The 26,113-nt window shown below is 39.5% G+C and overlaps 1 protein-coding gene across 1 annotated transcript in view; it reads right to left on the bottom strand.

Moving 5' to 3' along the window:
* Positions 1-477: 477 nt before the first annotated feature.
* LOC115355908 (uncharacterized) overlaps positions 478-26,113 on the bottom strand; it is a 52,640-nt gene continuing 27,004 nt past the window's right edge. The window contains exons 6-8 of the mRNA XM_030046829.1: positions 6,675-6,890; positions 835-898; positions 478-491 (exon numbers count right to left, since the gene is read on the bottom strand). Coding sequence (XP_029902689.1) covers positions 478-491; positions 835-898; positions 6,675-6,890 — 294 coding nt within the window. The remainder of the gene's footprint in view (positions 492-834; positions 899-6,674; positions 6,891-26,113) is intronic.

The following is a 26,113-nucleotide window of genomic DNA, read 5'->3' on the forward strand; positions in this document are numbered from 1 at the left end:
ACGTGAGTGGTGAAAATCACTCTTGCCTGCTCGTGTTCCTATTGTCCAGTGCAGCCAGTTGGATCAATAGCACAACTGATCCAGAGTGCGGTGACAGAGGTGGGCAAATTGTCATGGAGATTTCAAACAGCATGTAATCCATACAATAAAATACTGACAAAGGCAGAAACCTCTCACCACTTTGGATCATGTACCTCCATAAACTGAGCTCGTTTCCAAGCGAGACACAGGTAGCAAGTACAGCCTACTTGCACTGGCCCTTCACAGCACTATTCTAGTTTTAGTAAAGCTAGAGTACTTGGACGCGTTACTTTTCTCAATAAGTAGCACTGTAACATAACAAGTTACTTTTAACAACTGTCATGTAACGAGTTACTTTTAAATGTAACGCTCCCCAGCACTGCTCATTAAATACTGTTTTACTTTCCTAGCCAAAACACAAATAGTAATCTTGGTTTGTGTGCAACAGTCATTATCTCAGGAGTCAGGAGCTGGATTAGAGGGCCACAGGTATGATGAGGTAAGGTGAGGTGGTGTGTGTGTGTGTGTGTGTGTGTGTGATAAACAACCATCAAGTTGGGAGGACAATGAGACAATAAAAAGAAATGGATGATAAAGAATAAATTAGGACTTCTGATAAAAAAAGAAAAAAAAAACACAAAGCTCAGCAAAGAGAAACTGAAGGAGTTAGGGAGTTATGGAGAGTGATGAAAGAGAGATGAACAAGGAATGATAGCTGCTGTTGTGGTGTCACACTGGGAAAGATGGATGGAGAGGGGAGAGGGGAGGAAGCAGAGGAATACAAAACAACAGGCATAGTTGCTGGTGACTTACTGTTGTCGCCAGGGCAACAGTAGCTGTCTGGATCTGGTTCACTGTGGTAGTACAGGTCCATCGCCTGGGAGAAAATATGACATCACTTAATAAAAAGATCCAAATGAAATGAAAAAGACAAGCAAATGACATAAAAAGCAGGCTGTTTTGGAAATGATCGTTTTGATGGTCCAGAGAGATTATACTTGGCACGGGTCGGGTCAGAGCTCAGGCTTAGAGTATGAAGGCAAACAAGTTGAAATAAAACCTCAGAGTCATTATTAAAGAAACTAGACTGAAGCATCTGTAAATTACGTAGTGCTGCTTCTCATTGATGCTGGGAGTGATTCTGAACGGGGATTCAGCTCTACTGCCTTCTCGTAAATGTCGAAAGGACCAAGAATTACGAGGTCATTCTGTGAGGTGTGTGTTTGTGTGTGTGAGAAAGATAGAGAAAGAGGAAGAGAGAGCGAGAGAGGGAGCGAGACACACAGAGAGAGAGAGAGAGAGAGAGAGAGTGGGTGAGTGACTGTGTGCCCAAAGCTCAAGGGTGACTTTGGGGAACTGGATGTTTATTGCTCCTTCATGACACACTGACCTTTGTGGAAAACACACACAAACTTCCACACTGCCTCCACACTGCACACACTGCTGAGGTATCGTTCATCACCAGTGGTAATGCAGCTCAATTCCTCGGCTTCAGATCAATTTTCCCATTCCCAATATCAGCCAATTCCAGATAGGCTGACAACCTAATATGGTATTACCTATTGAATCCAGGCAAGCTGATTGGCTAGGGCACTCTGTAATAGATGTGCCAGTCAAACTCAGCAGTCTAATCGGAAGGAATAGGGAGAAGAATTATATGTGTGTGTGTTTGGCTGTGTACGGGGAGTGTTCGTTAGGGAGAGGTGAGGCAAATCGGAAAAGAAACAAGTTGACTTTCACTCAAACTAACTCCTTATCTGTCATTTTTAGCCTTCTCCTACACTGCTAGACTGCAGAAACCACTGTAAGATCAGGGGCCTTCTCAGGGATCCAGGGGCCTGAAGCAGACCTCATTAGGAGTGAGAGAATGATATTATTGTAACAATCACAGCTCAACTCAGTTGCCAGAACAAAATGCTATTGTTTTACGTTTCTGCAAACCATCAAATAAACTGAAATGTCAATGTTTCTGTCTGTATCAAAAACACATTGCATAGCAACTTTTACAGTGAGAGCCATTGTAGTGGACTGTTAATGTTCACACATACATGAATGCTACCTAACATTAGCTCATTAGCTACTTTAACCATTTTTGTTTGCTTCTTTAGCTTTGTTAGCCACAAAAAAAAAAAAAAAAAAAAAAAAAACTTGGTTAAGCTTAAGAAAAGGTCATGGTTACAGTTAGGAAAGGGTTCATCATCATAATTAAAGGTCAAGGTTCAAAAAAGGTCATGTTTAACATTATAAAACATTAACTAACGTTACCCAGCTAATATTAACAAACATTAGCTTTCACAATATTAACCATGACCTTTTAGTACCCTAAATGATGATGACAAACATTTTCCTGATCTTAACCATGTCAGTTTTCTAATCATAACTAAGTAGTTGAGAACAAATACATGAGAGTGATCTGAGTGCTCTAATGTGTCTTTGTAATGCACTAGCCCCAACACTGTCCTTGTGAGCAATTAGAGAGATAAAGCTTGAAAACTAGAGCAAATATACTGCAGTTATCATGTGAACATTTTTCAACTAGCCCATTCAAAGTTGCCTTATAGACTGAAAAGATATGGAAATGATATGACAAGCTATTTTTTTTTCCAATTAAAAATCATTGATTTATTTCTTCATTAATCCTTTTTTAAATATTTAATTAATTGTTATTAATTTGTTATATTTATTATATTTAATTAATGAATGAATTATTCTGTAAATTGTATTTATTTATTTATTCATTCATTCATTCAGTAAATTTTTATAGTTAATTAAATTAGAGTGAAATTAAACTATTCACGATTTCACTCATTTAAGGACGCCTGGGGGTCCCCAGCACTGCATTCTGTAAACCTGAGCTGCATGGTGGTCAAGCTAAAAACAAGGCTGTTTCTCTTTGTTTAATTTACACTTTGAATATACAAGGTTTTCACTTGACAGCAAAGATAAATAGCGAACTGTCAAACGCGGATGCAGCGATGCTCTAAATCAGCATTTGTAAAACCTCTTGGTTTTCTACATGACCGCAGTAACAGTGTGTTTTAATTAGACTGGGTCTCCAGGATGAGGCCACATGAAGGCTTCCTGACTAAAAGAGCTGAAGCTCTGTCCCAAAAACATGACTTTTATTAGTTTGGAGTGAGACTGAATGAACACCTGCCTGAGGAGCTCAGGTTAGCTTGCTCAGTACCAGCTATCAAACACTTTATTTATTTATTGTGTTATGTTTCCCTTGTCCCATATATCTGTTTTTTTTTCAGTTGGTGTTCTGTTTGTCTTCTCAGTATTGTGTTTGATATCTATTTGTACTGGTTTTTAATGTCAGCTATAAATCGATTTTAAATTATGTACTACTACTACTACTGCTACTGCTGCTAGTAGTAATGATGATGATGATTATTATTATTATGTGTTGTTGTACTAGCAGTAGTAGTGGTAGGAGTAGGTGTGTGTGTGTGTGTGTGTGTGTGCATCTGTGTGTGTGTGTGTATAAATAAAATGCTGTTTTGGACACATGCATACACATGAACACACACACACACATAACCAAAGAGCTTTCAAAGTGACTGTGGATGCCCCACTCGTCCTTGTCACACACAGTGCTGGTGTTGCTGAGGCCTGTCAAAACGCCAGCAAACTCCTCAGCATCAGCTCAGGACTTTAAAAGTCCACCTTCATATCCAAACCTGAGTTCCTCATGATGCCACTGTCATTCATGGATGTTTCAAAGTGACTGTTGCAGTGTCAGTGTGGTGCTGAGATAGAGCTGGTGACACAGTTAAATACAGTCTTAGCCCAGTTTGCTATTCCATGCTGCAGCCTTGACAATTTATCACAGCTCTTGATACACTCCCATGGATGTTATTTTTTTATTTTTATTTTTTTAGTGTGGAAACAGAGATTTTTCAATGTGCATGTGTTGCAGTGTGTTGTGTATGTGTGTGTGTGTGTGTGTGTGTGTGTGTTGTTTCAATCACATCAGTTTGTTTATTCATTCCGAGGCGATGCTTTCAGCAATCTGTCTATCACATCGCTGCTTTGATCCCCATCCAAGTCTTAATATAGCTGACAGTCACCGCATCTATCTTTCTCTTCCTCTTCCTCTCTCTCTCTCTCACACACGCACACTCACACATACACACGCTGCTTGTTCTTCATATTCCTGTCTCTTACAGCTCTCTGTAGTCAACAATCACTGTACTATTCACGCCCTTATGTCCTCTCGCCGTTACTTTGCACTTCATTTCTGTTCTCCTGCTCTTTTCTTTCTGTCTTTCTTTCTCTCTGCGGCTTGTTTATTGACTGAGCATAGAGATTTTGCTGCAATTGTATCCATAGTGATGGTGAAACTAGGTCTTCTGTTCATTAATATTTCAGGGATAGATTTATTTTTCCAAAAAAAGACAGAAAGTTTAGGTTGTTCAAGGAGAGGCAGAGAGAGAGAGGGAGGACTACTTTTTCCCAGGGTTGAGGAGATGTAGAGGCTGTTTTGACTTGACTGTGAGTCATGAGGTAAAGTTCAAGAGTGCTTGGAATATTTTGCTTTTTATCATCAAAAAAAATGTTCTGGGTTTTCTCCTTTTGCCAGCATAGATCAAAACACAAGAGAGAGACACAAATAAAAAGATGGTAGGTCCCAGTTAAAGAGACTCTACACTGATGTCAGTGTCAGTATTTTCATTTTCCTGAAGCTGTCATACATTTTCCTATATTGCAAGAACAAATACAACATCTTTGTCCTGTCAGCTGTCATGAAATCAGCTTGTAAAAATGTCATTGCTAACATGCCAGCCATGGTTAATGACTTAAGAATTAAATTTCCTAGGCTGTGGATTGGAGTTTAGTTTATTTTAATTTATACTCACCAAATGCTATGAACTGAACTGCACTGTGCTTTGTTGGTCCACTTACTATCAAAAGCTATCAAGGAGGGTCACCAAATTTTCTGCAATTAAATGTGGATAAATCAAGTAAATAAATAAATGAAGTCACTTTTAATTGGTCGGCACGGTGGAAACTGCAGAGTGATATTTGACTGCAATGTAGAGGTGTGAATGTAGTTAAGCAGTCCTCTCTCGAAAAAGTATTTTTATCAGCTAAAGACTTGCAGAGTGTGATCCATGCCTTTATTATTTATCACCATGACTACTGCAATTCCCATTACACTTGCTTAAGTCAGCAATCTAATTATTCCAAAATGTGGCAGCCAAGCCCAGACTCATCATAGCAACAAGCAAAAGACATAATAACCATATATCCAGTTTTAGCTTCTGCCGACTGGCTTCCCTTCAATGTTAGAAGAGATCTGAACCTTTTGAAACTCTTTGGTGCCTGTGGCTGGGCTTTTACTTTGTTTGGGCTTTTACTTTTATGTTTGTTTGTTTGTTTGTTTTTTTAACTTCTATATTGATTTTCTTGTAATTAAATATAAATATATAACATAATAACTATAAATATAGTTTCTAAACATTTTTCTTTTTGTTTCTTGTCATTTTTTACAAATGATTGCAAATTTTCTGATTGCTAATTTTCTAGCCATTTATTTTCTTTTCTAATTTTTTTGATAATTCCCTTGTGGGTTGTTTTTTTTGTTTGTTTGTTTTTTAGTTTCTTGCTATTTTGGAGTCATTAATTTACTCATCAACTTCTCTCCCTCATTTCTGAAAAAAGTGAGTGAATTTTCTCAGGTTTCAAAGGGTTCAGATTTTCCCATTTACCTTTAAAGTGGTTAATGGGCTTGCCCCTGAATACACTGCTGAGCTTTTATCTCCTTCTAACCCCTCTCACAGCCTGAGATCCTCTGACAGACATCCTCCACTTGCTCCACAGAGCAGAATGAGAACAAAAGGTGACAAAGCCTGCTTAGCTGTTGTCCCTCTGCTGTGGAACAACCTGCTGAAAGAGATAAAGCACGCTGACACTGTCTGCCACTTTCAACAAGTTTTCAAAACAAACTCTTCTTCTGTTATAGCCTTTAATACACCGTTTTTTGCTCAGTGATTGATTTTTAATGCTCAGAACTTTAATGAATTGTAATTACTGGATATTTGCTTTTAGCTGTTTAACTATAAATTGTTTTGTTAGATAAACACAGTTATTATTAGTAGTATGATCTTGTAACTTAGTCTTTAATTAACCTAATAAAATGACCATAATATAATTTAGCTGAAACTTTACTTCCCATTTTCCTGATTTATTAAAGGTCATCTTTCATTTAAGCTGCCTGTTGTGATACAATTAGGCCTTTAGCTAAACTAATTGTTTATTAATAGAGGAATCCCTAAATTTATTCATTAAGGACCCCAAAATAGATCAATCATGGGTCAATCATGCAAGCAGGTTTTTGTTGGTAGATATCATTAATATCCAACAGCAGAATTAAATAGAATAGAAAAATAGAATATAATTGTCTATTCTGAAGGTATGGTGAAAACTGTGGAGTACATGAAATCTATTAGGAGAACATTGATTCTTGTATATCCTTTCATACAGCTAATTTGTAATGAAAAATAACAGAGAGATTGAACCATCCCTCCTTTGTCTGCCCCACCCTGAACCCCAAGGCTCCTGGATGTCCCCTTGCTTTAGGATCCGCTGCGTTGATGAATTATCTCCCTGATTTCTGAATAAGTTTGTGTTTGGAGACATGCACTTGCCTGTGTGCGCTGGCGTGGCTGCCAGGTGTCCTCCAGGGCGTAGCTGACGTACGGCCCGCTGCAGATGCAGCACTCCAGCATGACAGGGCTGGCCAGGAGGGGCGTGGCTCGAACCCCCCAGGACTGACAGCCCCCCAGCTGCACCTCCGACTCTGCCTCCTTCTGCTTACCTCCGCTGTCACCATGGTGACGGGCCAGCATCTTCCATTTCCTCACCTGTCAAAATAAATAAGAGTGATTTTTCTTATTCTTATCCTTCAGTCATTTTAAAAGGACTGTGTAACATGGACTACATCTGGAATACGACCACACAAACACACACATGCTCTGTCCACTTCCCTCCTTCTCAAAGTGTAAACAGGTGAGACAAAATATTGGTAGAGATAAAACTTTCAAATGAAGTTGAGATGTTATATATGGGGTCATAAATTTTAATTAAAAAATCACTTTGACCACCATTTGTTAACAAGGTTTCCAAACTCTCTGCTCTCTGCCTGTAAACGTCACCTCTCAGCAATTTGGGAAACAGAGAAATAGCTGACCCCCCCCCCCTCCCAAGTGAGTGAATGGAGAGAGTGGAAACAACCAAAACAAATGTTTTGCAAAGGTTTTAAATTACCACAACCTGGAGAGTTTCTTCATTATACAGTCAGAACTGTGTAAAAAATTTTGGCCTAGCCCCCAAATGGTATTTGGAACAGCCCTATTAACTGTAGTAGAAATTCATTTGATCATGGTGGAAAATCCACCCACACAACAGACACCATAAAAGCAAAACAAAGAAATATTACACATACATAAAAAGCTAAGAGACAAACAGCAGGCTCGGGGCTGACTGTTGAAAACAGTGACAGCTGCAGGTACAATCAACCATTTAAACCGCATTGTTCTGATTTTACATTGCAGCAGTCTGCCTCTATGACTCATTTTTAATTTTTGATGTAACGGATGTGAGCTATCATTAAGGATGCTCTGAAGCTTATCTAAAATGTGATCGTTGTAGAGTTGAACCACAGATTTGTGCTCAATAACGATGATGTTACTTGCAGACTTAATTATACGCTCAATTTTGTTGGGATCCTGAACTTGCAAAGATCATAACGCTGTGTACAGTTATAGAAGAGCTGCAGAATCACTTTAAGCAAAATGAAATCCTATTAACTTGTGTAGGAAAAACAGTCTCTGCTGTGCTTTTTTAAATTATTATTATTTTTTATTATTATTATTATTATTATTCTTTTACATTTGATGCTTCAAGATGTATGTAGGTTGAGACTCTACTTATCCACCACTAATCTGGGAGGGAGGAACAATAGAGCTGGTCCTTCTAAAATCTGCTACAATGTCTCTAGTTTTTTTTTTTAACGTTAATTTGAAGACAACTGCCTGTGCGCCATTGAGAAAAAAAGTCCATCTAAGAAATACAGTTCATTTTGTGGCACATTAGTCATTAGCAAGGTATCAGCTATGGACTATGCACATAAATTGTGATCATTGCATTTATCATGGGCCAGCAGACAGTCAATCAAGACAGAACTATAATCACTACTGAGCAAACCAACACACCAATATTATTAACAAGTGTTTATGCCAAGGGAAGAAATATTGTATTGAAATTGTTTCATATTGCATAGTCAGGGTAAGGGTTGGTGTAATTATTCACTCAAAGGTTTCACGTAAGTGTCACTCAAATCATTATTACATAACAGCTATAAAACACCACGTATAGACACATCCTGGCTATAGGGCTGACATTATCACTTGATAAGATCAGGTATTATTTGAAGGTCGCATTTCCATTCCACACATGTCAGTGAGAGGCTCATGTAGCGCAGCAGTGAGGCCTCTCCTGTCCTGCATGAGCAGCTGTGTGAACAAGACAACATGCACCTCTTCTCAACAATCAGCCAGGCCATTACTCATTGTTTGGCATTTGGGAGTCTGCTAACAAAGGGATTTTCAAACCTTTCCATGTTCTGGACCTCCAACTTGACTTTCTATCCAGAGATAGTTTGGTTTGTGTTCAGTATCAAATGCTTGTGCAAGGTGTGTGTTCAGACACCTTTCAAGCTAGCATTTAAACACAAGAAATATCAGACATTGAGCTAGCATCACTGATCTGATTTGTAGAAATTATCTATCTGTCTATCTCGTCTTAAATTTCTTATTTTTTATGTTAAATGACCAGTTTTCTGTTTTGGTAAATTGGTATTTTTCTTTTTTTTTGATAAATGTATGGTATTTTGTATTTTTTGTAACTAATGTTCGCAATAATTTCTGTTTTTAAACAAAACATGCACAGGTTTTAAAAGGTTAAATTGTTCTGATGTCATCCTTGAAAGCTGAGAAATCATGAGATTAAAACAGAAGGAAACAAAATAGTAAAATGATCCTTCATACATGTTCTGCACAGCCACAATTAGTCATGAATTAAAATACAGTGAAATTATATTATTCCTCATTTTGCTAATGACTCCTGGAAGCCCCTCAAGGACCTCAGCAGGTTCTCAGACCCCACTTTGGAAACCACTGTCCTAACACATAAAGCCGACATTACAAATGGATTTTATGCACAATCTGCAGCAAACATGCACTCTCCTTTCAAAAACATACTCAAGGGGAGGGAGAGCACTGGAGGGCGAAGGACAACACCCAGATGGAGGGCAGGTTCAAGGTGCACACACTTGAAGAGGAATCTAAATAGCACGGATGGATGTGTTGGTGACCCAGAGTGACTGTTATGTAAGGTAATGGTGTCCTTGGCATACACAGAGCAGACAGGTTCAGTGACTGCAGCCATTTGAGTCTTAGCAAGGCCTCTATCTGCTACCGCTCTGACATTACCACTACTTGGCATGGGCAAATGTGTGTGTGTGTGTGTGTGTGAGAGAGAGAGAGAGAGAGAGAGAGAGAGAGAGAGAGAGAGAGAGAGAGAGAGAGAGAGAGAGAGAGAGAGAGAGAGAGAGAGAGAGAGAGAGTCTGTGTGTGTGAGTGCCAAAGTTTCAGTCCAAACTTGCAACTCAGCAGAAAACTTTCCCTGTGTGTAAATGGGAGCTCCCTTGGCTATAATTACTGCCCTGTGCTGGAAGGACAGAATGGATCCAAACAATTACTGAGGGTGTCAAATGCATTATGATACCATTCTGTCATATCACTGTGTGTGTGTGTGTGTGTGTGTGTGTGTGTATGCGTGTGTCTAGTGCATCTGTGTTGCTCTCAGTGTTACCTAATGTTTTCACACCGCCAAGGTTAAAAAGAACAAATCTAATCCATATCACATAACTGATTACAGACTTGACTACAGGCTATATTCTTAGCCTCAAAAATACAGTTAAATGAACATTGTTTTTTTGTTTTTGTTTTTTTTTTTACAGTTCACAATAACCTGAAGACTATCATCATCTATAACTGTTAATTTTAGTTTTGTGTCAATAACCTCACGTGCAGTCTAGTATTCATTTATTTAAAATGTTAAGTACATGCTGCCGTAGTCATCGTTTATCATAAATTGCATATCATATACTGTATTTACTTTCTATAGTTTTTATATAAGAACTACTATATGTGTATTTTTGCATGTGTATATATATTTATAGTATTTCACTGTTCTGCTGTTTGTTGCACTACCTTGTTTTTTTGTTTTTTTTCCCCACTATGTGTCATCTTGGCTTATATGTTGCATCATGGTCCAGGAGAAACAATATGTCACAGCCTACCACTGTATGCTCTACTGTATGTGTAACTAATATGACAATAATGCCTCTTGAATCCTGAATCTAGTTGAATCTTGAATGCATTAAGTGGACGTATTTTTGTGTCAAATTTCTGGAACACGGGTACATGCAATTGTGAGAGTTTTTTCCTGGTATTTCCTGGCCTTAACACATATTTCTATCTATATTTTCCACATGCACATACTAATGCATATCTTTTTTTCTTCTCAAATTTATTTTTAGACAAATGAAAATAATAAACAAGAAGGAAGTGAGACAGAGGGGAGGAATGGAGACAGAGTAGGGGCAGATTTGTGTGTGTGTGTGTGTGTGTGTGTGTGTGTGTGTGTGTGTGTGCATCTGCAGAGATGGGCTTTGGCAGTGTATTTCGAGAGGTGGGGGTCATAAGCATTGTTTCTGCGGGTAATATTTCCTCATAGTTACGTATGTGCAGACTCATTGGCTGCTCTTTATTAGGCTGCTGTTTGACCCCCTCTCAGTTTATCATGTGATTTATCATCTTTTGTTGTAGCCTCTGTACTAGACCTTGTTCACAGGAAGGTGGCACGCATTCCTACAAGGGGCAAGGAAATATCCGCACAGGAACTATAACACACACACACACACACTCACTCACACACACAGAGTCTCCAGACTTTCCTCCTTCTTCACCTCTGTTACTGCCCTTTCACCTGGTTTTGTGTGAATGACCCTTAAAGACAACACTGGTCTGGCACTTACCAGTGTTACATAAGGCTTCTTTATAAGCCCATGAAAATTCCTTTTGCAAGCATGAGAATGACTGAAACTACACGAAATAAGAAACATAAAATACCAATAAAATACCAACTGATACCACAAGATCATCACATCAAAACATCAAAATACACCAAACACATGATCACACACATATGCATAATACATGAAATAGGTGAACAGAGTCAGTAAATATAATGTGAATAGTGTTATTATATAATTGATCACAATGCATGTATGCACACACACAGGTGCCGTATATATAGTCCTTTAGGTCATCTCTAATCTGGCAATCAGCAAAGTTACATAAGGATTCTCTATACCCTCATAACCCCAGGATATATAACATTATTACCATTACCATGAAAATTCACTCTGTCAGCACAAGTGTGTCTCCACCTGCATCAAGTAAGATACACACAATACCAATAAAATACATCAAACACCTCAAAATACACCATACACACACCTAAGGCTTCTCTATACCCTCATTACCACAGGGTTAGGGTTAGGGTACCACAGGATTTGGTGATGAGCTTGTCGTTGTAAAGCCAGTCTGTCACACTAGACACACAATACTACACAATACGAGCATCAAAATATTGAAAATACATCAAACACATACACTCCACTTTATTAGGTACACCTGTGCAATGTAATACATTCCAAAACAAATGTTCTGCCATAAAGTTTACTTTGATAATGCCTATAATGCTCAGGTTTTTGTTTTTGTCACAGTGATCAAACAATGAGTAATGGCCTGGCTGATTGTTGAGAAGAGGTGCATCACGCAGGTGTTCTTTCAATTCTGTGTTTGCTCATAGTTAGTGCTGCTGTTGGACTGGACTGCATTTTACTGAGAGCTGTTTCTAATATTCTGTCCCCTTCATGTATATAAATAGGGAGGACAAAAACATAGAAACACCTCTCAATATAATGCAGTCCAGTACAAGACTCTGCAAACTACAACCTCAATAATAAACAGAGAATGTAAAGTGACACATTCTCCACAATGCCAACACAAACTGAACATTATAAACTTTGTTAAAAGGTAGAATTTGCAGCAGAGCTGCTGAGCTGAACTGCATTAAACTGAGCAGCTGGACCTGAGAAAGTGCACACTGGGTGTATGTGTACTATATACAATGTGAACAAAGTCGCTAAAAACATTATGAATACTTTTGCTGTATAACTGATCCTCAAATATAATGATTGTTTTCTCCATTATATTTAGTTACATAAACCAGCTATACTGTAAATGTAACCTTTATGCTCATTACCCAAGCCATAAAATACAGCATGAGGCAGCTGCAACTGAAAATAATGCAGTTGTGTATTTCTCTGCATGAAATTTGTCTGTGTTTGGCCAGTATATTACGGTGGCCCAAAAAGCTCAAAGCACTGCAAATTGCTAAACGCATGTTTGCAGAGTATTTTCTGAATGCTACACATGTGTTGTCAAATTGATGAGGATGGTCTCTTCATTTGCCTGTGTTTTATCTATTTCCTTAAGCTGCAGTGTGTTAAGCTCTCCAGGCCATCATAGGATACACATCAGATATGCAACAGTATTGGATCAACACATCAAATCTACATTAAACACAAAATCAAACTATGTACACCAAACATTGTGCCTGTGTGCATCAAGTCCCTTTATGTGTAACTGCATCATTGAAGGCCTACATACAGTATAGATAAGGTGTTTACAGTGGTTTTACAGCCAGGCCATGGCCTGCTTTCTAGCTGACCCCCTTCTCTCTGTCCTGCTTATCCCTTCCCGTCCTCCACCAGCTCCTCTCTGTGCCCTAGTCTAGTTTTGATAGTCTGTGTGACGTCCCATATATGTCTAAACGTCAGAGAATAATGGAATGGGGGGGGCTGGAGAGCATTAGTGGCAGGGATTCATAAAACACAATGAGAGAATGAGGCGTAAGCAGCGATACAGACACAAAGAAAATATACACTTGAAAACACAAAAACATAGAGAGTAATAATAAGAGTGCGAGACAGTGCCGGGCCAAATGCAGCAATGTTCTCTTAAATGTCTTTTATATTTTCTCTTAATTTTTTGTTGAGAGAAAAAAATTACGTCAACTCCAGATTAACCAATGTTCTTAACCAATCTACTCTTACCCAGGTGTGCTGGATGAGGAATCCCACCAGTTTGTCAGGCGTTTGTCAGAGCATTTTTTATTAGCATAAGGTAACACCAACTAAAAATTAATATTCATGGGCAGCTGCCATGTGCAAAATACTCCAGCACATGCCCACGAATTGGAGACTCCAACAAAACAAAGCCATAAGAAGGAAAAAGAAATTAAGCAGCTAGCTTTCCACAGCATCAGTACTGGTGTTACAGGAACCTCAAAAAAATCTGTGTAAATATCATCTAAGCAGAGGGACATACAGTTGCTGAAATAAAATGAAAATGATTCAATATGGAGACCAAAATACACATTGGCCAAGCCAAGCGCTCCATAGTGACGACAGCAGAGGGACAAGACAGTTTCTGAAGTCCTGACACCAGCACAGTTTTACTGTATAAACATTCTGAAATTCATTCATGTACAGAGCTATCATTAATACCTGTCAGCATTACAATGCCTACATCCACATATTCTTCTTTTCATAATCTAATCCTTATTATTACTCTAAAACATAAACCAATCTAAATGTGATTATACACTGATATTCATTCAATGCATTTTTATGTTCTTCACTTTAACATGAATGTTTCCATGTATTGGACAACCGTTTTGCACGCTGTGACAACGGGAAACTTCTTTCTCATCTTTGTAAAAGTACTCTCGACCACCAAATTTTCTCTTACCTAATCCCAGAAATCAATAGGTACCAACAAAATGGGAACAATGTAGATACAGACAAAAATAAGAAGAAATGTGTTTGCTCATTCTTTCCTGCACCTAGGCCAGTCTTACATAAGCCCTCCTTCTCTGTCTGAGATAAGAGTTGCTCATTAACACTAAGGTCACCGCTCTTTCTTCTCCTTTTCTTTCCCTCTCTTCTCCTAGATTGCAAACACAGCTTGTAAAAGGAATGAGGAATACAGGAGGACAGCACAGGGGTGACTCAGATCCATGAGGCTAGAGAGGCAAAGAGCTGCGATTCAGGCAGTCTGAATAATTCAAAAACAGACTATATCCAACGGGAGATGGAAAGCCTTGCAATCACCCCTCAGAGCCAGGGAGTGAAAGAGAGAGAACCTGAAAAAAGAAACGAGTGTCCAGGAAACAACAGGGCAGGACAGAGTAAACTGTAATGCTATCTTTGAAGAGGGAACAGGGCCAAAGGGTGAGTGTGGGATTCAGAGATTGGGGATTTTGAGATCAGGATATTGAACCTAAGCCTCTTTTGTGTTTACGGCCATTTTCATCCTCTGGGGTCATACTGTGACACTTTCATCTTAAATCCTGAAAAGCAATGAGACAAGGTCTCTGCACCCTGACTTCAGAAAAAAAAATATTAATATTCATGGTTTTGTGCTGCACATCAGCCCCCACAAGTTTTCTTGGAAATTACAAAACTGCGCTCTCTTTAGATTTTCTTCAGCAGAGTATCATATTTTATGCAGTTGAGCACACATACTGTATTTGCACACATACACATGAAAACACTCGCACACACACACACACACACACACACACACACACACACATTATGCAAACTGGAAGCAGAGGCTGTATCTTTATGTGACATGGAAGCAGTTTACTCTGTGCAGGGGCAGGTGTGAGATTTGTCTCCACCTCCATTGTTTTGGCATTAAGCCTCGTGTCTTGTCTCACTGAGATAGTTGTAACAACCCCAAACATTTCACATTGCATAAGCAGAATTTGCGAAAAATGACCAAGGTAAAAGTCCTGGGTCACTGACATTCTAAAACACTATCAAATAAAATATATCTAATTTTAGCTGTATGTACAGCACGTAAGTTTGATAAAGCTGTAGCACTTCACAATAATACATGAATACATGAATTAAGCATACGTTAAACTAATATGAATCATGATGAGTTAAGGCATATACTAATGATTAATTGATCAAGAATGAATGATATTCCTACTAGACCTAACTATTATTAATCTTACTCATAATGTGCTGGTTTCCTATAACTAATAGTGTTAATGTATTAATTACCAATCAAGGACTAATACTTGAGTTGCCCTCTCCAACCGGGCACTATACATTTGCCTGATGAGTGACATGGATGTGCCCCTCCAATAAAGTCATGCATGATTATATGTTTACAGATTATTAGCTAGAGCATAATTATGTAAAAACATTTATTTCTAAGCCAGTAATCATGTCATAAGGTTACTGGTGGGGCAGATCCCTGCAAGTCATCAGGTAGATGTAAAGCACCTGCTTGCAGAGGGCAACTCAAGCATTTCAGTTCAAATCAGTTTGTTTAGTATCAAGTATAGTATCAAAGGTTTTCTCAAGGCGCTTCACAGAAACCCAACAGACAAATCTCCAAATCCATGGACCAAAATCTTCCCCAAAAGCAAGCACAGGGCGACAGTGGTGAGAACAAAGAGCAGAACAGCAGAGCAGGACCCGGCTCTGGGTGCCTCAGACAGACAGAGAGAGGAGGGAGGAGTGCATTAGAGCTTAAATGGTAATTAATATATCAATTCATGGTATTAGTTAACACTATAAGTTTATAAGGGATTAGTACACTATAAGAAAGATTAATAATAGTAAGCTTAGGTACAAATTTCATCAGTTCTTGATCACTTCACTGCCATAGTCCAATAAGGTTTTTAACTTGATTGGTATTTGATATTCACATATGGAATGACAGTCCTCAGTCCAAATGGAATTCCAAAGAGGTTAGTCGGTGATGATTCAGTTTGTTTTTACTGTAAATCAGCACTTGTCCAGATATGTCTAAGTGAGCAAACAGACTTTATTTTTCATGTTGTGATTCTGCAATCAGGTGACATGGTTAAGCATGCAGTCAAAACACTGCTTTTATAAGGTGTAAATACATTACTGTTGTGTCCTGACCATGCATGTGTGATGATCCTCAGTTTATCGCAGCTCTCACATGGGATTTGGTTGAAAGACCATTGGATTTAGTCACTCAAAAACAAGGTGACGTGTTCAGGCTGGCATACATTAGAAATGGTACAACAGGTCCAAGCTTTTTACTGCAGCACAAACTTCACTATGTCGTAACAACGTCCAGCTGCAGTAACTTGGGGTTATACATTGTTAATGGTGTGAGTTAGCATATTATTCAAGTGAAGGCAGATAAGGTCAGCTCAAAGCTCAGCCATTCATTCTAGTGTGTGTTCCTAAACCTCAGTGCACAAAGCAGTTTTGACAGAGCTGGGCATGTGAATGAGTTAGCTAAATGAATCCAACAGCTGTGATCTAATGTCAGTGTCAAGTCTTCCTCCATCAAAACCTCTTCTCCTCTGCCAAGCCTCCTTCACCACCTATAGTCATTCTGATCTCGTCTCCTTTTTTTCACAGCTTGCTCCAAGGGGCTGAGCCTACGTGATGTAGCGGTTTTAGCATTAGCTCCAAAATATCAAGGTGGTAGATGGGATTAGCCAGGTTCTCAGGGTGGATTAGAACAACAGTAATTCCCAAATTCCCCCACAATGAGGCTCAGATGGGTGTGGCATTTCTTTTCTTTTTTTTTTTCCAACAGGCCAAGGTCAATGAAAGAGAGATAGAGAAAGACCAGCATGCTGATGCTGATGGATCTCACAGCAATGGAAGTTTAATCTAGAAATTAATATGCCAACCTGTCCACTCTTACAATCCTTATATGAAAGGACTCACTTTGTTACAAAAGTACATCTCAGTATTTGATATGCAGCTGGTGGAGGTGCTGAGCTACAGACAACCAATACCAACTGAAAACAACTTACATCTAACTCTATTTTGTGGCAATATATACGTCTGACTTCTTCCTTTATGTGGGAAAAGAAAACCAGCATGATATTCATTATATGAAAATGACATTTTCTTTAATCAGCTGTTCATGTCATTTAATCCCTCTCTTGAATTGGGTAATACTCTTGTATGAAATGCTAATAAAGCATTATGAGAAAGAGTTCTGCTCATTTCCTATGAGAAACATAACTTAATTATGTCTCCCCACAATCCATGCAGTCAGTAGATATTGTGCTCTGTGTATGCCTCAGCCAAACTGTGTTGAATGCTTTTCCTATCCATACCAAAGCAGGCAGATTAGACAGGATGACTCTTAATATCCATCACAAACACCCCATGTTGCCCCACATTTCCCTCTCTGACTCTTGTTACATGAGGTGAAGCTCCACAGACATCATTTACACATCCTCCAGTATTATGACAAATCCAGAAAACTTTACAACTGAGGCATGAAATCCCTGCATGTTTATTTATCGCTTTCCTTTGTTCTCTCTGCTATGGAGAAAACAAGAGTGTGCATGCCAGCATATGGAACAAATGCATGTTGCTGTTAGAGTTTATATAGCAGTGCATTGTGAGCAGGGAGATCAAGAAACTAAAGCAAGTCCAAGTGTATTACTCTAACCACATTCTTCCATTGCCAGAGCACTTTGATTTGCAAAATTAACAGTTTTCTATTGCTATGTGCATGCTAAACAGTGGTGGCCAAATTGCAATTGCTTTCCAGACCCAGGGAGATTTCATTCATTTAAGAGTTCCTTAAATATGTTAAGATATCTGAAGAGGAGAGAAAATGGTTTATAGCAGGTCATGAATGATAGTAAGGATTTTTAATATAACAGTCTCAGTGTTGTAAAGAACACAGTGTGGTTATCTTTAGGTGATTAGATCATCATTAAAGCTTCAATGTAAGAAGTTTAAGACACCAAGGTTTTCAACAGAACACCCAACCAGCTGACTGATTATATCTGGTACTCTGAAGAGAATGAGTGGGAGCTGGCATTTGGCCAGCTTGATAAGGCTGGCTGTAAACCAGCACTAAGCCTCCACCTCACCAATTCATTACTAAGCACATCTTTAATGATGAGAAAAAGAAACCTTTTACTCAATCAGCTGAACTATCCAAAAGAGTGCAAACAGAGGCTGGGAAGCACAGGCATTTCTCCCTGGTATGCAAGACAAGCTAACAATTTGGAAAGGGATTTTGGCTGCCATTGCCCTCTACCTAACTCTGTATCCAATTTAATTGGACCCCGTGGGTAGTTCCTCTTATTCCCTATTCAACCCAACACTATTTTGACAGTGAGGCAGTGTGTTGCAAATTAAGCCGAAGCTGGAACTAAAGTAGTGTTGTTTGTAAAAAACTGTCTGTGCTGTTTAGCAAATGGGGACCGGCTCACGTGTCTGTCAGGAGGCAGAGGGAGACATGGGGTGACCCAACAGGGTAACAAGGTTAACCTGCACTCAACTAACCTCTCATTATATAAATCCATGTTTCAGCATGCAATGTTTGATGTGTCTGTGACATGTACTTCCATGTGAGACAACTTGAAAAGGCTACATCAACTGGAGGACTATAGGGCTAGACAGATTAAATCTAGGATACAAGGAGTAGAACTACCTTGGCTACCAGTTGGGCATATTGTGTCCTTTTCTTCTTTCTTCTTCCTCTTGTCATATTTCATTTAATATTTTGCAGGGCCAAAAAAAAAGCTCAAAGGAGAAGATGAACAGCATTTGCACTGCTGCACTTGTTGCCCTTTTGGAGGCCAATGGGATATCACACTGCAGTGAGCTTCTGATGATTTTGCATGTTAGCATATCTACAAAATGTATATGCATATTTCAGCTAATCTTTTCCCAAAGCAAACAGTTGTATTTTAGAACTCCTATATCATTTTCCTACATTTTATTCAGCCATTGGTTTCCATTCATTCCACTATGATATGAAAATGAACTTTCAGGACTTCAAACTCTCTTCACACCAGTATTCACCATAATAAAATCATCCACATTAGTTTTCCTAAAAGCAGCAGCACTGCTGTGTTTTGATGATTTGAAATTGGGTATACTGATCTGAATGGATCTGAAAGGGCTCCTGGTGGTGCATTCAGGGGGTATCTGAAAACAGCAGGCTGTGGTCATTTTGCTCAGACTAACAGCATCAAATTCATGAGCTGTTTTGTCTGTAAACTTAACCCAGAATACCAAATTTTGAAAACATGTTAAATTGTGGATAAATTGTGGTAAATGGGCCAGACACTCAAAATTGCTGGTATGGTCATTTTAAAATTATTCAAAAGCAGAAATTATTTCAAAAAAACAATGCAACATTCAGTACTCATGAACAAGGACATACAGTGGGTCAGAAATACAGTAGCTATGGGTGAACCAACAACTTATCAGAATTTTCAGTCCAGTGCACCCAGCACATAAATATATAGCTTTGTGGTAGGTGATTTGAGTACATAGTTCATGTACTTGTCCCGAGAACACCTGAGCAGTGCCAGTAAAAGGATATTGGTCCGGTGGAAAGAATTCTAAAAATGTCCCACAAATTATTAACCATTAACTATATTACAAGTAAGCTGACTGAGGTCAACTACTTCTCAAGTGCATGTCTACGTCACAGATGAGACTATACAAGGAACCAAAGTCTAAAGTTGAGACTGGGTACAAAAGTATTCTTACAGTACAAAGACATGCACACACACATACACCAAGAGAACTCTGCACCTTTCAAGAAGGAAAAACCATCATCACCTAATGTGTAGACCTAAGGAAGATGCATTAACAATGATTGGACACTAGCTTGAATTGAATTTTCAAAAATTTTCAAAATTTTGAATGGCTCATGGCCCAACTTGACAGGATCTTTGCATTAATTCAGGCCACCATCAGTGGCTCCTCTTGTTCCCATTCACTGACAAGACAAGATGCATTAACATTCATGGAACAGATCTTAGCCTGCAGGGCCTTGTCACTGGTGAGGGAGAACTAGAGAGGTGGATTTGTCATAGTCCATCACTCTGTCTTTCTTTCTGCCATCTCTCTGTGGAGAGCAAAGCAGCAGGTCTGACTAAAAAGCAACGGGTAGAGATGAAGGGAATCACTGGGGTCTCTTATTCCAACCAAAGTCCAAAATGTAACTATGAAGGCACATGAAAGCATTATTCAAAAAGCATTATCTGTCAAAACACCAATACAGGATTAATAAGTTGAGCTTGATAGATTGTCAGTGGGAAAAAGGTTTGTTCAAGCTTTTGCCCTGCCTGAAACTACCAAAATATTAAAGGAACAGTTAAAAAAAAAAAGTTTCCCACTCATCTCTTGTGGAGTCTATCCATCCATGCATTCTCTGTGTACTTTGGCGAGGTTTCCAGTCTCTTTTCACCCCAGTGTAATGGGGCTGGATGGGTATGCTTTTGTGGAGCTTCAACCATCAAAAATCTGCATGTTAAAAAGTCAACAGCAACAGCTCTTTCCAAAAACAATGACACCAATGCCTGGCATACTCCACAGCCCTTGGGGTCAAAGAGTTTTGTCAGGAACTCTTTCCTGCCAAAGAACACCAGCAAAGTGTCTCTTTATCTCTAATCTGTATTGGATGGGGTGAACACATACAGTGTGCTGGTGTTTTATTGGCAGTTCTCAGTGAAACTCTTCACCCTCAAGGGTTGGAAGACATGGAAGACTGGAAACTTTGCCAGATCACACAAACTAACACACAAACTGGATAGATAGATTGCTTTAGGTATATATATCTATCTATATCTATATATCTATATCCTTAGATAGATAGATAGATAGATAGATAGATATAGGTATATAGATATGTAATTTAGATGCAGTTCTTGCCCTGTGCATTGCAACACTCCTCTCAGATGCCATGTAATCAATAAGTGAACCCTGTCTCCCAGGCTGCGTGCTCAGCTTTGGGAGGAGATAAAAATCGCTGTTCTTCTTGGACATGCTTGGCTGCCCTCATCTCTTTGACTTTCTCCCTTTACTGTGCTCCACTTCCTTCCTTCCTCTCCTGAATTGCTCTCCTCTAGTGCGCCCTCTCCCCTGCATGAGTGAGTTTTGGACAGTAAACATGAATGGGACCAAAACGGGTCAGTGTGTCCTGGTTAGAGTGGTTTAGTGATTACACTGAACCAACATTATCACCTGATTCGTGCCTGGAAATAGGCCATAAGGAAATATAACCCAAAATAACTTCAGATAATATTTTGGGGGATTATGTTTTATTCTTTATTATGACATTATTTTGTGTTTGTGCTAATGTTAAGACTGTAGTGCACTACTGTATCTGACTAGCTGGTCTGCAGCCAGTTATTCTCTTCTAGCAGAATTGTACAACAGAGCAGATAACACGTCAGGACAGCCAACAGTCAGCAAAAGTTCACATTCTTCTCATTTTTGATTAAGCTTCCATCAAGTCCACGACTGATGTTAGAGATTAGTTGAAAGGCTGTGTTTGCATTTGCTGTGTGTGTGTGTGTGTGTGTGTGTGTGTGTATCTGTCAACGGTACAGTTCAGGACAACCTCATCAGGAGGATTTATATGCTTTTGATTTCTGGTCATGCAGGCAGAGACCAAGCTGGAAGACTGTGATGTTGTGACCCCACCTTCTGCCTTTTCACAAAACTGTTGTCTCAGCAGTACCCATCTCTCTCTCTCTCTCTCTCTCTCTCCCTCTCTCTTTCTGTCTGTGTCACTCTTTCTCTCCTTTCCCCCATCAGTCTCTTTGTTCTACTCTCAATCACTCTCACACTATTCCCATCTTCATTCTCTTTATCTGCACTAATTACTCTTCAACTCTCTCGGCTGTAATCACCCGGAGATAAAATGCCATGTAACAAACCTTTGGAAACATGCTAAAGTGAGTCGTAAATATCAGAAATTTATAACACTGATTTGATAAGATCACCAGATCACCACCATAAACCTCTGTCTACATTTAGCTCTGGCTCCGGTTGACTCATTGAAAAGCACTGGGTCAAGGCTAAGGTAACATTTTTTCCATAGCGCTGATGCTTTGTAAGTAAAACAAATAGTTAAATAAATAATTGAATAAGGATGCATCATGGATTTTTACTGGGGGTCAAGGATCATTTGCAAGAGGTCAAGCTGTCATCTTAACTACTTTGTCAGCTGAAAAAAGTGCACGCTGTAACAGTACGCCTGTTGTGGAGTGGACGCACCATGGGAAGCAGCCTGGAAGCAATCCAGAGCGCAGGGATACGTAATGCTGTATTAATTGTGCTTTTTGAAAACTGTTCATCATGTAAAGTGCTTAAATATAGCACCTAGTCTTTCAGGGGTTACAGAGTGAACATGTTTGATCCACTGACACACAGTCTCTCCTGACAAAGTCCACACAGGGAGATATTCCACCTATAAAAATATGTGAGGCCACCTCCAGAGGGTGACGTACAGTGCTGAAACTGGGTTACACAGTGTCAAATGAACAACTGTCAATGGGACTTTTCCAAAAAAAAAAAAAATCTCTCTCTCTCTCTCTCTCTCTCTCTCTCTCAAATTCAAATTCAAATTCAAATTCAAATTTGTTTTATTGGTATGCATGTTTGAAAAAAACACAGTTGCCAAAGCATCAATCAATAAAATAAACAAAAGCAAAACCAATACATTTCAGAGGCTCTCCTTCTCTCTCTCTCTCTCTCTCTCTCTCTCTCTATATATATATATATATATTTATGAGTGTGTGTGTGTGTGTGTGTGTGTGTGTGTGTGTGTGTGTGTGTGTACACATATATAGTGTTGTTTTTTTTTGTTTTTTTTTTGGTTTGTTTGTTTGTTTACTATTCATTAGTGAAAATGACCAGACATTGATTAATACGATACACATTTCTAAGTGCTTAGATGAATGAAACCTGGAGCCATCTAGGGAAAAAATGCTTTGTCCTCTAATTATGTAACCAATCAACAAAATCTTCTGAAAAACGTCTGAAATTGCTATAATTTTACAGCCACTGATTTCCTTTGTCTTAACTATAATTGGGCCTTATAACAATAACAGTAATAGTCCAAGTACTGGTAGATATTTGGAATCAAATGTAGTGATCATTTTAAAGCATTTAGCTTCAATGAGCGCCATATACAGTTGTCCCTCGCTATAACGCGGTTCACTTTTCACGGCCTCGCAGTTTTGCGGATTTTTTTTTTTTTTTTTGTGCAATTTTGCATGCTTTTTTAATTTTTAATTTTTTTGTTTGTTTGTTGTTTTTACAGCGCATTGTGTTCTGCGTCCTGATTGGCTAAGGGAGAGCCTGCGCATTGTGTTCTGCGTCCTGATTGGATAAGGGACTGTAGATCATTGTCAATCAATCTCCTCCGTGCCGTGTCTCCTGTACAGTACAGAATGCGTTCATTCTATAATACTGGACTTCTTTTTCTACGAAGGTTTGAACTTTGAGAGTTTAAACAAGAGAGAAAAGTGAGAAAATGTTAATGCCTGTCTGAGAAAAGTGTATAAAGTGTGTAGTGAGGCTTTAAAACATCTAGAATAATTGTAAAAAATAAAGCTGACTACTTCACGGATTTCGCCCATTGCAGGTTATTTTGAGAACGTAACCCCCGCGATAAATGAGGGACCACTGTACTCTGTTCAGCAAGTGCTCAACACTGCCCCTGATGGCCAAAAGACTGTAATGCACTCTATTTTCATTCACATGGTAGTCAATGGCCATGGTTTGGCTTTCTCTCTATACATAGGCTTTGTTTCCTCCATGTTCTATAAATGTAATAGAATAATGGCCTTTTTACTAGTGAGTATGAACAGATCATTTCAAAAGGCACTGCTCTTGATGAAAGCAAGATGCAAAACTAAAGTGAAAAGCTACGGCTGGAAGGGAAGATGAGCAAAGTTGTTCATACAGGATGCATACATACACGACACTTTAGGTAAAATAGGACAATAGACAATTTAGGAACCCATCAATTTTCCAACAGCAAATATGCAAAGCAAAGAACAAACAGCAGCATAATAGACCATGCCAAATCTCCCTGGAGCTTTTCCCTCTGTCTAACACAGTAACAGCACCCTGACAGTCTGTCACTGTCTGCTCTCCTAATCAACTCCGTCTCCTCCAAGTGTGACAAGAGCCTCTCAGCTTTGTCACCCCAATTGCTTCAGTCCATTCTGAGGCGTTTGTTAGGCCGTGTATGATACAGCTCTCGTTGACGGGCTAACAGTATTACACAGTGACGTTTGCTCATTTGCATTTGAGCCAAGCAGCAGATAACCTTTTCAAGAGCAAGGAAAACTACACTTGGCATCCAGCAGAAACGCTTCAGCTCCATTTTCATTTGCACAGTTGTTTGTTGAACACAGGGCATGCTCTCTCTGGGAGTGTTTGGCTAAATTATAATGCGTCTGTGTTTGGACAGAGTGAGCTGCGATATGCAAGGTACAGTACAGAACATTACGTCCCTGTATACTATTTTTTATCATGGGCTGTTTAACTGGAGTCAATGAACTGTTTATTCCGTTCATATCACACTAAGCCAGTAATCATATGTCAAGCACAGCAATAGCACACTACATCAAACACAGGGAAAAAAAAATGCTTAGAGTGAACTACACTGACACAGCTGACCTCTTTGCTGTGTTTCCAATGTAGATATGGTCAATCATTTATTGTGTGTTGGAACACAAAGCCAGATACCAGAAATAGGCTATCCAGATAGGTCAGCCCTGTTTAACACAATTTAACTCCACATAGTGACTGCACCATACACACACACACACACACACACACACACACACCACTGACACACTACATATATCAGACTCCCACTGTAAGAATGTAGAGTGAAAATCAGCTATGACTCACCAATGAAACCACTCCTCTTTAACCCTATGGCCTGTTCCCACCTTTCCACAACGTCCATTAATCCTTGACACACACACACACACCCACACACCTGACACATCTGCAGCTGGTAGGGCAAGGGAGGGAACTGATGAAGAGATGGAGTGAAACAGAAGGACAGACAAATAACAGAAGAGAACCTCTGAGGAGAATGAATGACAAACATGGAGACTGAGTCAGAGAGAATGGTGTGATGGACAACAATACACACAATACACTCCTATTTTATGTTATTTCTGCTTCCTCCTCTCTCTCTCTCTTTCTCTCTCTCTCCCTCTTTCTCTCCCTCACACACACACACACACACACACACACACACACGTATACAAACAGACACACACACACACACACACACACACAAAGCACATACAGTGTGGCTTTGTCTTGCTAGGGCACTGATGACTCATTCTCTCCCCTCCCCCTGCAGTGACTGGAGGCACACACACACACACACACACACACATAGATAGACACGGAGGCAGGGAGCTGATTGATGGGTAGCATGATTGATCAGGACGGGGATTGCTATTATGACTGCAGTTACATAACCAAGGACATCCCGGACACCTGCAGCAACTGGTGTGTGTGTGGGTGTGTGTTTGTGTGTGTACATGTAGTCAGAGAGGGGATTGGAAGGGGAAGCAGAAATAACATAAAATAGCACTGTACTGTTTCCATCACCCCATTCTCTGTGCGTAAGGTCCACGTTCATAGATGCATTTTCCAATATTTTTCATTTTTGCATCTCGTTCCTGACATTTTTTATTTGTTTGGTTTGTTTCTTACACAAACCGGTCGCAATCTGCACGCTCCGCTGAATATCTGCCTCGGCGCTCATTTCTGAAAGGCCTCGGTGAGCAACAAGGAAGTCTTTGAAAAATGCCTAGACTTCAGTCACCCTACTGTTTACGTTATGTAACAATACTCGTGGTGAGGCTTAAAGGGAGAACAAAGATGGAGCAGAACAATGTCTCGAGTCCCCCTTTAGTACCTACTTTGCTGCCGCGCCTTCTCTCAGTGAGCGCTAATGGGCAAACAGGGGGAGGTCTGTGAACTGGGTAGACTGTTGTTGTTGTGAAGCGTATTGGACGCCGTACCACCTACAGGCAGGATGGGGAGAGATCTGTGGCGGGAGGGGATGGC

This window comes from Myripristis murdjan, chromosome 24, assembly GCF_902150065.1.
Source record: "Myripristis murdjan chromosome 24, fMyrMur1.1, whole genome shotgun sequence".
NCBI classification, from domain to species: Eukaryota; Metazoa; Chordata; class Actinopteri; order Holocentriformes; family Holocentridae; genus Myripristis; species Myripristis murdjan.